General features: G+C 39.6%; 1 protein-coding gene across 3 annotated transcripts in view; it reads left to right on the top strand.

The window, feature by feature from the left end:
* Positions 1–15331, top strand: part of TMPRSS7 (transmembrane serine protease 7) — a 41374-nt gene that overhangs the window by 11544 nt on the left and 14499 nt on the right. For 2 of the 3 annotated variants that reach the window (XM_057407395.1, XM_057407394.1), the window contains exons 2-9: positions 2910–3108; positions 3934–4064; positions 6274–6341; positions 7135–7328; positions 8226–8264; positions 11555–11783; positions 13138–13268; positions 14495–14607. In XM_057407395.1, the coding sequence (XP_057263378.1) occupies positions 2931–3108; positions 3934–4064; positions 6274–6341; positions 7135–7328; positions 8226–8264; positions 11555–11783; positions 13138–13268; positions 14495–14607 (1083 nt within the window). In that variant the 5' untranslated portion in view covers positions 2910–2930. Of the gene's footprint in view, positions 1–2909; positions 3109–3464; positions 3528–3933; positions 4065–6273; positions 6342–7134; positions 7329–8225; positions 8265–11554; positions 11784–13137; positions 13269–14494; positions 14608–15331 lie in introns of those variants that run through there. The other variant, XM_057407396.1, reaches the window with a different exon arrangement.

Here is a 15331-nt window from a genome sequence, read left to right as displayed (position 1 = left end):
TTGCAGTTGTTACCTGCTATTTGCAGCACTTTTACTCAAGGTGTTTACATTTTGCTTCTTTTAGTTGCACGAGTTTGCTCTCATATTTACATTTACTTCTTTTCTTGTTCATGGCAATTTATTTTGTGAAGATTTAATGATATATAGATTTTAGCAGTGTGATTTTGTGTTTTAACAAATGGAGTCTATTTTAGCTTAAAAAGACTATAAAAAAGCTATTTTATTCAGCCTGACTTGATGTCTAAAGTTACATGATAGCATCCTTCTAATATTCACAAAGGAGCAATAGGGCAGATGAGATTACAGTTGGAAACTCATCAAAGTAAATTGATGCCTCTTTTGATCCTGATGTTGTTGTTAGCTGTCTTCAGCTTCAGAAGTGGAAGTAGTGCCTGAGAAAAGGTGCAAGGCTCTTTTGCAGCTCGGACAAGCAATAACATTAGTTTTGCTGGTATGGACAAAAAAACAGATCACCCAGAAGCTAAAACTGAAGATGAACTAAGTGTAAGTAGGTGACTTAAGCATCCTTGATTTCATACGCTTCTTGACACTATTAGATCTCTTATGATCTATTTCTCAGGTATTAAACTTAACATCACAGTTAGATTTAGTATAATTTTCTGTTTTGTAACTCAGTCTGAAAATGTCAGCATATGTTTCACTGCTGGTAACATGTATTTTCAGGCAATTGAAATAACGGGCATGTCAGTGTGACAATGTGAAAAGCTTATATTGGTGTAGTGGCAGTGGGTTTAAAGGAAAAAGGATTTCTTGACAAGGAAGGCAACATTAAAGGTAAAGTGTTTTGTTTTTCCCTGAGAAAATGAGAAGATGCAGAAGCGACCACTTGCATGAGCGTTAACTCGTGACAAAGAAGCGATAAATAATTTAGTGTGTGGTGATAGTCACATTGCAACTCCGGCTGGAAACCAATTCTAGAATACAAGGACTAAGTTGCAGTGGTGAAGAAAGCTGAGTTAAGAATAATGATTCTTATTGAGAGAAGAGACCATCTTAACTTTGCCTTTTTTCTCTTACTATAAAATGTTTATGGTAAACCAATGTAATCTAGGGAAATATTTAAAATGTAGCACATAGCATTCAGTTTTCCTATGAAACCTGTGTAACTGAGAATTTTGACATGCAAGCCTTCATACGTCAAGTGCATTTTGCTTTCTATTATTCACAATAAAGTTAGAATTGCAGTGGATGCGATGAAGACATCAGTTGTTTCAAAAGCATACTTACAGTCTTTAATGATCCTGGAAAGGATATAGTTTTCAAGAATAAAGCTGTCTGGACAGGTCTACAGCTACAAGCAAAAGACAAGGGAAAACTTAAACCTAAGATAATCTTGGGGGAAACGTGATCAGAGTGGCCCAAATTTCAAGTGCAGAACTGGGCATCCATTGAGCTGTCTCAAGCTGTCCTACTGAATGTTTGGTTGTGTAAGGGAACTCTACATGGCAGGGCAGAGCTTTAAACAAACACATAGGCAGTTTGGTTTTTGTACTTATACAGGATTGTACTCAATAAGGTATTTAAAACATAGCGAAGACTGGCAAATGGGGTCCTTCTTGAGAACATGCAAAACAAGTGCAGTTAATTACATAGACAGAAGATAGGAGTCTGAAATCCTCCAGTTCAATATTTTCATGTTTTCTTTTTTTCAGGGAATGAAATGTACATTTAATTATTATTCTCATTATTTATTACTCATTTTTCTTCTCATCTTTCAACTTCCTCAGCTCTGAGGTAAAAGATTGCCAGCCGTTGTATTCGACTATGGGACTGGCAGGATATTTATGGTGACATTGCTTACGCTTTCTCTGTGAGGATACACAGATCTCTCTTACTGCAAGCATTCCTAGGGCGTAATATAAATCTGCATTGGTGGGGTCTTCTGAAGGCTTTTAAATGTTAAAGAAGGAGGGCTAACATGAGAGGCAGCACAGATTTCCTGGGGCTTTGTATCACTGAGGTTTGAATATCTCTAGGGATGGAGGTTCCCTGGTGCCTCTAGACATGGATCAGGTGTATGGCCCTCGTGCTGAAATAAGTTCACACACCCTGCTCAGTCTAGCTGGAATTTCTCCTGCTGTCATGTATGACTGTTGTGGCTGTCTCTTCACTGTGCATCAGTGATAAAAACATGGCTCTGTCTTCTCCATAACCCACTTTAGATAAGGAAATCTATAATTAGATTTACTCACACTGTCTTTTCCTCCTTGTCTCCAGTTATACAACCCCAGGGGCCTGAAGTGTACATCATACCCTCCTGTCCCTCACCTCTTTGTGGCTTTCCCCTGAAACCACCCCAGTTTATCAACATCTCTGGCCCAAAACCAGACACAGTATTTCAGATGTGGTTTTACTAGCACTGGGCAGAAGGAACCAATTACTTATTGCAGATTATAGCACCGCTTCTGCAAATGGCTAGTAGTTATGCTTGTCACTTCCTGGGTGTCAAGTTCCATCAGCACATAGTTTTTGTAGCCACTATATTAAACTTATAATACTACATTGATAACTCAAAGCACAGTTCTTAGCTGGGCACTCCCTGACTTTCATAGTCATATACTCATCGAGTGAAGTATAGCTAGTGGGAACGAAAAGTAAGCCTTGTGTCCACACCTTCTAGTATATAACAAGCCACATACTCTTGCAGTGTACCTTCTGAGAAGCTTTGAAGGATGTAATGATGGTAAATAGGGACTGGCTTTGTTGTATCTACAAGTGTTTGGAAGGAAACGACATTTCTTTCTGACTGAAGTTTTAAACTGCTACTAAGTTATAGTTGTGTATATGCAGTCACAGGCAAATATATATGGAAATACGTTCTGGTTGTTGATCAGTCAGTTGCTGTTAGAAACATTCCATGTTTTTTGTTGTCTTTCACCTTATTTTAGGTAGCCAACATCTCAGTCCAAATGGTAACAGCAGAAGATAAGCTGGCAAAGAGGATTCTGGCAAGGAAAAAACATGGCAAATTGAAATTGAAGAAAAAGGATAGCTTGCTGTGGAGTTTTCAAAACAAAATAATTCTCTTTACCCTCATTCTATTCATTTTAGGAGTTGTAACCTGGACGTTACTGTGGCTGTTCATTGGTGAGTTGCTGAAAGCTTATGCCAATTTTTCACATCGCCATCCTCAGTAGCACTTTCAGCTGGGTTTAGGATCTCACCCTGAAGGCTGTTTCTAAAATAAACATGGAACTAACTAAAATGCGGCCCAAAACACTTTTGGGTGTCTTTGTTAAGATTTAACAAGTAATTATGAGAGCAGGCATAGCTGCTGGCTTTCTTTTTTTGTGTGACTTTTTTTATTAAGTCACTTTCTTATTAATATTTTTATTATTTTTATTAATAATTTTATTTTTTATTATCACATTTATATATGTAGCTTTTTTATTATTATGAAAATTGTGTTTTATGTGCTAGCTATTGCACAGACCTGACAGTTCCTATGAGCTTTACCCTTCAGAAATGTTGACTTCCACTGTGTTTCTTGGCCTGCTGAGGGTCAGGTAAGTCTTTTGTCGCTCATGCGGAACAGATTGATAGAAATTAAAGGGGAGTAAAATATAGAAGTGTAAAAACTGGGCAGTAAAAACGATGTTCTGCTCTTCAGACCCCTGACGCTAATCCTGCTTAAGATTCCATAGGGATGCTCCAGAATCTAGATGTTGATATTCATTATAGAGGTTCATATGTATGGTACGATCACCTGTGTAGGGAGCAGGTGCTCAATTAACCGTATTGTGGTACTCATCTAGACCCATTTGGCTGTGAAAACGTAATGTTCTTTCAGTTGCTGTTCCCATTGTTAGACTGAATAGAATGATTTTGTTTAGAATGCAATCAGAAAAAAACTCATTGTTATTAAGACAGAGAAAAGCAAGAAGAGGGAGCTGTCTTCTTTGTGTCTTACAGTTCAGGCAGAAAACAAAGATGCATTGTATTTTGTTGGGCTGTTCCGTGTGGCCAACATAGAGTTTCTCCCAGAATACAGGCAGAAGGAGTCAAAAGAGTTCCTCTCCGTGGCAAAGAACGTGCAGCATGTGGTAAGATGAGTGGGCTGCTTGGGTAGCAAAAAAAAACAGAGTGACTTTCAGGTGCCGCTGAGTCTGCTGTGGTGTTCTTTTTCTGTTCCTTGTTTTGTCTCCCCTCTGGAAGACCATGTACAAAGGGTGGCTATCTGCAGGTAGGAAGGAACTGACTGCTTTCAGCTTGCTAATCACTAGCTGAATTTTGAAAAGGTCTCTTTGGCTTTAACGTTTACTCCAAATCTTATGTACTTCCCCCCACAAATAGACATCTACGAATAGAACTCTACGAAAGCCCTTCAAAACTTAATTGCCACTCCAGAGATATTAAACCGATTAAGTCTTTTGCATTTAAATTGGTATTTTCTGCCAGTCTTATGCCTTAAAGCATCTGTAATTACCCTAGAGCTCTCAAGCATATTTGCATTTATGTTTCCTTCTGATGGTAGGTATTCTAAAGACCATCATTTTCCCCAAACACCTTGCATCAGTCAAAGCAGAAATAGCAATCTGTTGTAGGCAATTGAGGCTGCTCTAAAGTGGGGAGAGAGGAGTGGGAACCTTGACTGAAATGGAATTTGACTTTAAAGACATTTGGCATAGGGAGGGAAAAGACCTTAATGCCAGGAAGTGCAGCACTGTCCACATAAGGATTAAAGCAATAGTATGAAAACTGCTGAAAACCCAACCAACCAAACAACACAATGTCAGATGCACCCATGACAATCTTGAAAAACTTCTTGTTTTGTCTTATCATAAGAACTCAGGTTCCTGTTCTCCTGCACAGGCCATGTCTTTCCCCTGCTCTCAATGGAGCAATTTTAACCTATTGAGAGCCCTGTGTCTTGCTCTTGATCCAGAGCATCCCGCCATCGCCACACACAGCGGAGAGAGGTGACATACAGCAGGTGTGAACTGCCAGTGTCACCACCTCCTGCTTGAATGTAACTTGGAATTTACTTTTTGTCTGTAAATTTTGCCTGAACTCACCGATGGATTTTGCATTGCTGAAACTGTGCTTCATGGTGATGGCACTAAAATTGCTAGGGGGATTTGGGGTTTTGCTTGTTTTACTACTTAAAACCCGTGCGTTCATGGCTGCTGGCCCACAGACCCCCAGAGTGGTAGTGGAAGAACCTCTCAAGATGGGCTTCTTTCCCCTTTGATAGTAACAGTAATATATAGAATCCCTTGTAGTTTAATCTGGAGAAAGATTGAGCTCCCACAGTTTTATTTAAGCCCTTAAAATAACTGTCAGACTTCCTTTGTCAACTACTGAAAGTTAGGGACTAATATTACTGCAATTTTTGCAGCCTTTTCTTCAAAATAATCTGTGTTTTAGTCCCTTGGGTACTTATCTTAACCAGCACGATCTGAACAGCTTGAGGTACATGCCACCTTGTGGCTTTAGAAGTGTGCCTCCTTGAACAAGAGGAAGGAAGGTTATTATTACCTTGCCACACTGTCACATGCACCCAAAGAAGTGGTGGAATCAGAAGCTTGTTTTCCTCAAAGGCAGTCCTGCAGCATGAAATGGGCAGTTTTTCTTTCTCCATGTATTTTACACTGGGTGTTTTGGAAAGAAGTATGTTATTATTAAGCTGTCAGAGAAGAAAATAGGCACGCATTGAATCAAAATGCAAAAAAAAAATCCATATAAATATTAGAAATAACTGCTTAACTGTGAAGGTGATGGAACACTGGAGCAGTTTCCAGAGCCTGTGAAGCCTCTTTTCTTGGAGGTACTCAATTGAACATGGCCCTGAGCAACCGGGTGTAATTGACCCTGCTTTGAGCAGAGGGACTGGACTAGATGCTCTCCAGAGGTCCCTCCTGAAGGCTCTAATGCATGCTGTAAACTGCACCTTAGCAGCAAGACACAAAATATCACAAGCACGCCAGAAGACTGGCCTGAAGTTTCAGCATAAGGATAGGGAAGCCCTCTGTGCTTGGAATTCCCTGGGCAAAGAACGTGCACCATATTCAAAACTCATCTACGTGGAAGAAGCATTGCTGTACGTGTCATCTGGCCTCGGCAGAAGGTTTGGTGTTTCCTGGGAATATTTGACTTGTTATGGGTGCATTGAAGAGCTGGTCTGTTTATGTCTGCTGCTTTGCCTAGCTTGGCTGATGTATGCCTGGAAATGTGTGCGTGCTGCGTGTTCTTGGTGGGAAAGAGGATATTCCTAGGAAAGCCTAGGCTAAATCTTAATACTCTCTCTTTCAGATGAACTTGGTCTACACAACCTCCTCTTTCTCCAAATTTTATAAGCAGACCACAGTTTCAGAAGTCAGGTAAAAGTGTGGTTAATATAACTGCATTTCTGCAGGGTAGTATATAATGTAATGAGAATGTAATATAATGCAAGTGAGCCTATTTCTGGTGGTTATGATTTTTATCTCTGCTATGTACTTGTACTGATAGCAAAATACATTTACAACCTATACCAATTAGTTTCATTAAAGTATGGGCAAAACTAAAGTTATGTAAGCAGTTGCTTGTCTGCCAGAAGTATAATCAAAGGCAAACAGAAATTCCCTAAAGGGATTTGGTGATGCTCTGGCTTATAGGTCACACAGAGATTTAACCACTTTAAGATGTTCTTAGAGCACAGCCCTGTATTATAGGCTAAGATGCACGTGTTTTCTAAGTTATGTTATTGTCATAAAACTATTTCCCATTAACAGAAGGGCAAAATCTCTATAGAATCATAGAATCTACATAATGATTCTATGATTCCAAGATTGGGGTGATCATACACGTCCTCTGATGTGTTACCTTAATAGTCTAGGAATTGTTCCTTACGTACTGCAATGCACAGTACAGGGTGAAATGCATCGTGATGCAGTGTTCTGCATGTCTAGTGGTGATAATTTTACTACTGCTTTGATTTTTTTTAGGAGCTAATCCAGCTCTAATTCAAGTAGTTTTTGTTTCCCCAAGATAAAGTAAACGTATCCAGTGTGTCAAAGCTGCCACACAAGATGGAAATGAGCCATACACTTCCAAACTTCAGAAGCCTGTGTTGAGTCTAGTCTTCAGAGAGCTTTCAACACGATGATAACCTGTAGGACCATTGTATTTCAGTAATAACAACAACGGAGGCCTTCTTGTCCACTTCTGGATCGTATTTGTGGTGCCACAGGCAAAAGGCCAAGTGCTGTGTGAGGATTGTGTGGCTGCCATTTTAAAGGATTCCATTCAGACAAGTATCATTAACCGGACCTCTGTGGGAAGTCTTCAGGGCCTTGCGGTCGACATGGACTCCATTGTACTAAGTGGTTAGTATTAGCTCTTGCCCATAGCCTTGAGGAAACACTTCATTAAACAAACATGTTATCTTGGAGTAGCAAATTCTATAAATAAACCAAAATCTTTATCTGGCATCTTTAGCTTCTAATATTAAAATTTTTACAGAAAAAAAGGGGGGAAAAAGGAAAGTCAAAACCAGACTTGAGGTCAAATGAAGGTACAAAGTGTCCTTGTGAACAATGACTGCAAAACTTCCTGTATTTGGGGTGCTTATGTTCATATTCAGGAGCTAAGCCTGACACTTTGTAGGCAACACGGATTTGGGTTAGCGTGTGCCTTCAAAAGTATAAAAAGATGAAGGGTTAAGGTTTCCACATGGATCAAACTTTAGCTCCTCACTGAAAATGTGATTCTTGTCACCCCTTTATTAAAGATTAAGAAAATGGATTATAAAGCTGCCCATTCATTAAACAACTCCTGTACCATTCCTGTCTGGGGAAGAAATTAGCCATGTGGGATTCAAGTTATCTGTAGGTGATGTAATTGTTGCATGACTTTCAGTCCTATGAATGAAGGACAGAACAAGCTGCAGCCCAAGGTCGCCGTCTAACTGAAAGATGAGAAGGACTTTGTGTCCAAGGGTGAGCAAATGACCTGGGTACCTCAGTATCAGTCCTTCAATTGAATTTGACTGTTTAATTGACATGCAGTCTCTCTACGCCTCAGGTGCTGAGGTGTCTGGGGATGTGATACTTCCAAAGCTGATTGCAGGATCTGCAGAAATGAAGGGGGCTTGGGTGGCCTCCCCCATAAAGTTAGCTGTTCTGTCCTGTGTTTAGTGCTAGAACTAAAGTGTGATTGAATTTAACCCTAAATTCTGGCTTTTGGGCAAATGAAGAAACTCACACAACTCTTTTTCCATGCAGCAGGTCTTCGGTCAGATTATTGGTCATCAACGGGAACAGGTAATTCACCATTTTGGCAGCTTCCTGGTAAAGAAGTGGAGAATAAAGCTTAGTTCTTACCTTAAGCTCAAAGGTGCTCTTCAGAGTCAATTTAAGAGGGTTAAATTCAGCTTTGACATTTGTGTCCTGACTTGCTATAAGAAAGACCAAGAGTCTTATGTGCAAGAAATATGATCTGCCTCTAATGTGACTAGTAAACTTCATGCATGCACCCTGTGCCATGGTAGGAAATAAACTCGGTCAGCTCTTTATTATTCACTGTGCTGAAGAGATTAACCTTTTCTAACCTGGGTGGTACTGAATTTAAATCATTGCCTTTTACACTGAACAGCAGCGATGCTTTGGTCCATCTGTCCATCCTTTATCCTCCTTTACTCCCTTTTTTCCAAGGTTAATGATGAGCTTTTCTTTCAAATGAATTCCCTAACAGAAATTAGCTCAAGCAGCTCAGTTTTACCAAGTTTTTATGGTTACTTGCATACCTGCTTTAGTTTATATTGGCAGTGGGCAGAGGCTTCACAAACAGTTTAAAAGTACAGCACATCTATGTTCACTAGTATGTGGAATAGGCACCTAGAAAAAATGTGCTGCTGGGCTAAACAAGTGTGGCAATCACCCTTGGTAGACACCTGATAAGTTTCTGTTGGGCTAGCAGTTATCAGTCAGCTAGGGATGTGTTTGTGTTCCTTGCTCATTGACACAGGCTTATTCTTCATCTTTTGAAGTTGCACTGTTCCAGTTTCTTAAGGGGTTTATACCTTTCCATGTCTGTGTATTTAACTTCTTTTTGTGAGACATTAACTTGTTATAGTTCTAGCTGTGATTTCCACTTCTGCTATCTTACAAGGTTTTAACTTGCATGCTTTTTAAGGATTGAACAATTACTTTTGTCACTGTTACAGCCAAGTTAAGATCTAGTTCTGTAGTCCACGGTTGGAATTGGGGTCATAGACCCTGGACCATGGTTTGCAATGCTTAGAGTGGTATCAGCATGGAATTTGTCAGAGTTCAAGTCAAGTTTGCTACAGCATTCATTTGCCCAAAGCCTTTCCCAACTTACACTGCAAACAAAGCGTAGCAATATTGGTCTTTGTCACATCTCCTTGACACACACTGCAATTATACAGCATGATTTTGTGCATTGGTACTTACCCGCACCACAGTTGCATCACCAAGTGTTCCAGGGCAGAGGAATTAGTATAGTCAGATCTTGTGTTTCAATTTATTACAGAGTGCAGTCCCTAAAAGAGAGGAAAATAAGAAGGGTCCAACACAAATACTGATGCTAAGTATTTTTTAGGATTCATCTGGTATCTCTCACACAAAGGCTGAAGGATGGCCTCTCATATTCTAGATGTCTTTCAGAGACTTAGTTTCAACCACAGGCGGCAACTGGTATCTCCCAAAAGCTTAGTGCTGGTATGCAATGAAATTTTAGGGGAAGAGCAGCATGGATTACCACAGGAGTTGAGAAAGTCTTATATTGGTGTAATTTAGTTTGTTGGGGTTCATTGAGTGTGTCTGCTTAAGGCTATAGAATGTGTGCATAGATGAAAGTGTTAATGCAGCACATAAAAGGAAGGTGCATCTCATGGTGTGTATTTTGAGAGTAATGGAGTTACATTGTCATGAAGATGGCCCAGCACTGGAGTGCAGATCTATTAAAGAATGGCTTGGAGAGGAGACTTGTATTTAGCTGAGGTGAGTGACTTGCATTGCTATGGTATCTGGCAATGCAGGGTTGGTTTGGGCAAGGACTGTATCTAGATGTGCTTTCAAGCTGGTATGCTTGCATTAATACTAGTTCCAGAGCTAGCTCTGAATTCTCTGCACTGTGCTCTATACCAGCAGTGAGTTTGTCAGTTTATTAATTACTTAGTAGAAATAATGGCAGTCACATAATTCTGAAGATTATGATCACAGCTGTCTTTGTCAAGGGTGAGTAAATAAGCACAAACAACCATTATAAGAAGAATGTTACTGGGAAGAGATAAGAACAAGAAGGAAGTAAGAGCAACAATGGTTCAACCAAAGCTTTAAATAGTCGTAACTCTAATTCAACTGAATGGTATGTGACCCTTATAAATTGTTCATAAACACTCAGAGCATTAGTTTCAAGATTGCAAATTAGAAGTGGAAGTCAAACAAAGCCTGCCTCTGCCTGTCTTGATTAATTCCTGGTTAAAAGGCCAACATTGAATTCGAGTCAACAACTGATAGTGAACTTTCATAGTGCGGTAAAAGATGTTCCATGATAGTAACTATTTCAGAGACTTGTGTTCTTAATAGGCAGGAATTAATGCAAATATTTACTTTGGATCTTACTCTCCCTAATTTGTATTTTTCCTCCTTCTCGTCATTCAAAGAGCTATGTTTAGAGTTTTAGATATGACCAAACAAAAAAATCCCTAAGCTTTTTGCTGACTGTGAGCTGCAATATTGAATTGAAGACCTCAATATATTTGACTTGAAAGTCAAAATTGTTCCGGTTTAATTGGAAAACTGGATGCAAGTAGGGTAATTTTATAGTTATTATTAACTAAAATATGACACACTTTTTTTGCCTTTTTTAAATATAAAATTATTGTGTAGGTTGGGCTCTATATATTTCACACTAATTCCATTTGTAGCAGTGACTTCTAATGCGGCAAATGTTTACAAGACTTGACAGGACAAAGGCCTGATCTGAATTCATTTTGAACCTGCTTTGAGCAGGACATTATGTTGAACAAGAAAAATCCTAGTATCCCTTCCAAACTGAAGGAGTTGGTCAATCTGAATTTAGTGGTAGCACTTATAGCCTGTTTCACAATACAAGAACCCAGATGTTTGAAGAGTAGCCTAAAAAACCCCAGAGTAATACAGACGTGTAGCTGAATTTTTATGTTGATTTTATTTATTATATCATAATATCTGTAGGGGGGGGGGAGTTGATTTCTACCTTAGCAGTAGGGCATTTCCTAGCGAACAATTATTTTATTTAAGCGATTTATCCTCTGGGAGCTCCACAGAGCTTTGTTGTACAAAATGATGCCGCTTTAATGCGACTACACTGCAAAGACTCTTAACAGCATTGTTTGCTATGCTTTGTAGTTTTATGAATGGACTTTCCCTTGACCACAGACTTATAATGAAGATGAATACAGTGAGTGGCACAGATTACTTTGTTTTCAGGTTTAGCTATGCTATCATATGTTGCTTTACTTGAAAGTAATTGTATTTTATTAAATGCCACGTGGATTTAACAGTTTCAGAGTGCCCAATGTTGAGAATGTGTGCTATTTTCACAGGAACAAATTGTATGTATGATATGTATGCTGATCGCCTACATGAGCGCTTTCCTCTGGATATCCGCACTGCCTCGGGGTCGACGATCTGCTATTTTAAGCTGACTGCATCAGTGGGCCATCTTATTCGTCTTTCAATAGTATCCCTTCATATTGAAGCAGATAACTGCATCACGGACTCTCTAACCATCTACGACTCTCTCATGCCAATCACACATAAGATACTGTACCGGTGAGTACATTTGTGGGGGGTTTTTTTGCTTGGTTGTTTGTTTTTTGTGTTGTTAAAAACACTTTAATCTTCATGCATTACACATACAACACCTGGCAAGTTGTGTCCCACCACCGCCGCCTCCTCCTGCCTTACAAAACTGGAAAAGTTTATGTTGCTAATAAAAGAAACAGTTAAATTATTCTTTTAATTCTTCTGTAGTCTTCAACTAGAGTGCGTCTTCGCTTAGCTACAGAGCTATGAGAAGTTCCCACGTTACCGGGTGGGATTTTCTGTTTCTGTTGGGAAACAGATGTTAACTAAAAGAAACTCAGAATTTCCTCCCCTAAGCAAACTCTTCTTCCATTCTAATATTAGTGCTCTTCATACGGAGACTGAAGTTCTAAAACTGAGTCTCGTGATGTTTGGATACTTACCACCACCGCTCACCAGCTCAGTGCCTTTTTTTTAGCTGCTCCATTTGAGTCTATTATAGGGGTTTTAAAATCTAGAGTTGAAGCTGTGGTGGCTTGAGTGCTGTGGACTATCACTTCCCCAGCCTCCCCTCAATGATCCAGTATACTTGTTGGGTGATAGTTTTGTCCTAAGTTCCTGTTAACTGCTTCCACAGGGCTTTGTTAGACCAAAAGGTGAAGACAGCACCTTTGGTCTAAGAGAAAGCACCTCCATCAAGCAGTTGAAGAGCTCAGTGCTTTGACCCCTGAAATCCTTTTCTTTGTCCTGTCAATGTGTGTGTAAGCCTCAAAAAAGAGCATTGGCTTTTCAGTCCTCTTCCATAGCTGGCCTTTACTAACCTGAATCACTCTCTGGCTTGTCTATAAACCAGCAAATGGTGTTCCCTTACTTGCTATTATCTGTAGATGGCTGAGGATGCCTGCTAGGTAATGCATACGGAAAATAACTTATTATTTTTTAATGAGATTAGTTGATCTCTTAGGTTCTTCATTTCTGACTTAAAGAATAACTTGCTTGTCTTTCCTACTCCCCAACAACAAGCTAAATATGTCGGTCTAATGAAAGAATTTTTCTCTTTCTACAAGACTTTCTTTACTATTGGCTTCATTCATTTTAACTTGGAGTGAAGGCTCCAAGTCGGTATTATCTACTAGACCTAACCATTCCATCTTCATTATCATGTTTGCAATTTATCTCTAAGACGTGACTTTCCAATACTGGGTTTCTAATTGGCCTTGTAATAGATGTTTAAGAGCAGGGAGTTTTTAACCAGGCTTTAAAGTAAGTAAGCACTGCAACAGTGGAAAAATTAGTGCACAGAAGGAGAGCAGACGTGTTGGGATTTTGGTTTGTTATTTGTTTTTACCAATTGTATGTACTCTCCTTTCTTCCCCCTCAGAGCCTGTGAACCAGCCGATTCACTGGTGTCGCTTGTGTCCACAAATAACCTCATGCTGGTAATGTTTAAGGCAGCACAAATAAAGGAACAGAAGGAATTCCATGGCTATGTTGAGGTCATTACACAAGAAAGTAGGTTTGTGATTGCCAAGTTCCTGACTATGAACAAACGACTCCTGTATCTCAGTTGGTTTTCTTCTGCATGCCTCTCTCTCTCCTTCCTTTCCTCTGCATTGCCAAGCATCTGCCTTCCTCCTGAGTGATTTAATCTGTGCAGATTAACTGCTCTTCACTGAAATTCGGAGGTAGAAGGCAGTAACCTGCAGCCTGAGCTCAGCTGATCGCGGCTGCTTGTAGCAGTAGATGGAGCTGTTATTCCGGGAGTAGCCCTGCTCGGGATCTCTCCTGGTTTGGGGCTCGGTGATGATGTTAAAGGCGGAGAGAGTTCAGCACGAAAACCTGCTTTCAGAAAGCAAAACTTCAGTAGCTTTGTCTGCATTTTCTACCGGTGCCTGTTTCCACATTAACGCAAAGGAGCCAGTTTTGTTTGTCCAGCAAGTTAATCATTTGCTTTTTGTTGCTTTAAGAAGTGCTTAGATCATAAAACCAAATAGTACAAGGAAACCTACAGATCATAATCACAAATGGCACAAGGAAACCTACCCTAAAAGCACAAGGAGTAAAACTCCAAGCTAATGCCAGGGAATTCAAGCTGCCCCAAAAGATGCTGCATACTTTCCTTTTGAAAGTAATTAGGCATCAAAGTACCATCATAAAAGCATGTGAGAAAACCTCCATCTTAAGTAACTTTAAATTCCAAGCTCTTATTTGGTAGATTTAAATTCAGAGCTGAGTTTTCATTGTTTCTGTGTATTTTGCTTCTGTATTTTTTGTTTTTAATGAGTTATTTAAATCCATTCAGCAGTCATAAAAGGAAACTTTGGCTTCGAGGAGGCTGGTTAGTTTAGTACGTTGTCCATTTCTCTTCTAAAGAGCTGCATTTTAGAACTAGAGATACTCATGTATTACTGCAGTGTGGATGCACTGATGTGCAACACGGTTCACTAAGACCTGTTGGCAGAACTGCCTTTAGTGAAACAACCAATATGAATCTTCACAATGTTTTATCCTGGTCTTGCAGAGCCCTGCAAGCATTCCTAGAATTGACATCCCTTTCCTGTCTGTGTGCACAATTGGAAAGGGAATCCTTTTGCAACGTGACCCAGATAAATGGAATTTGTCAGCTGCCCCATTTTGCAGTGAAGAGTTCTGATAAATCTGGGCTTAGCCATCTGAATATCTATCTATATGAAGTATATTGAGGTTCACCAAACTTTGCTTTCTTTTCTATTCCCTAGGGTGTGGAAAAGCAATAGTAACAAAAGAGAAAATTGGCTATGAAGGAAGAATCACAAGTCCCTATTACCCAAGCTATTATCCTCCAAAATGTCTTTGTGCGTGGAACTTCCAGGTAACATGATTCTCTTAGGCTATTGCATGCTCTGGGCACACAGAGCCTGTAAGCAGAGCAGAAACGATTGTGTAGGGAGTAACCTTCATCCTTACGAATGCAGCAGTTTATAGATGTGATATAGCTGAATAGCTGGCTGTGCTCAGGTGTCTTGTATTGGGGTTTTCCTTTCTGTTTTTGTTCTTAGAACCTTCTCTTAACTAGGGGAACACAGTTCCTAAACTGCCCTATTATAACGATAAAGAGCTAAGTTTTAATGTTTAGCCTGCAGGATTGTTTTAGTGGCAGAGAATGTAAGACTTCACTGTTTTTAAATCAACTCTTCCCACCCCAAAAAAACTGGTAAAAAATATTCCCCTGATGTAGTTATTGCTGCCACTTCCGTGGTATCTCTTTTCAGTCTATTTTGATATGCTTAATAAATTTTCTGGCTAAGATGGTTTGTCCTATCGGTACAATCCCACAGATTGTTTCCTCTTGGTATCATTTTTCTGCATCTTTACAGGTACTTTCCTGCAAGCAAATGTCCACAAGTTTACATCAGTTTAGAATATTGTCATGCCTGGTCTGATGACATTAGTGTTTCCCTATTGATGCTGCTAAGATAAGATCTTTGACTTGTGGTTTGCCTTTCAGTGTTTTCTAAGTAATATGGCAATGGATATGGCACAGTCCACTCTCTACCTATCTTATCTTTCTGTTTGTGTTACTCATGTCTGGTTGA

The sequence above is a fragment of the Pezoporus wallicus genome, unplaced genomic scaffold (genome assembly GCF_028554395.1).
Source record: "Pezoporus wallicus isolate ANWC-B61680 ecotype Strahan unplaced genomic scaffold, APGP_CSIRO_Pwel_v1 contig_13817, whole genome shotgun sequence".
Classification (NCBI taxonomy): domain Eukaryota; kingdom Metazoa; phylum Chordata; class Aves; order Psittaciformes; family Psittacidae; genus Pezoporus; species Pezoporus wallicus.
This window is presented reverse-complemented; position numbering and strand designations above follow the sequence as displayed.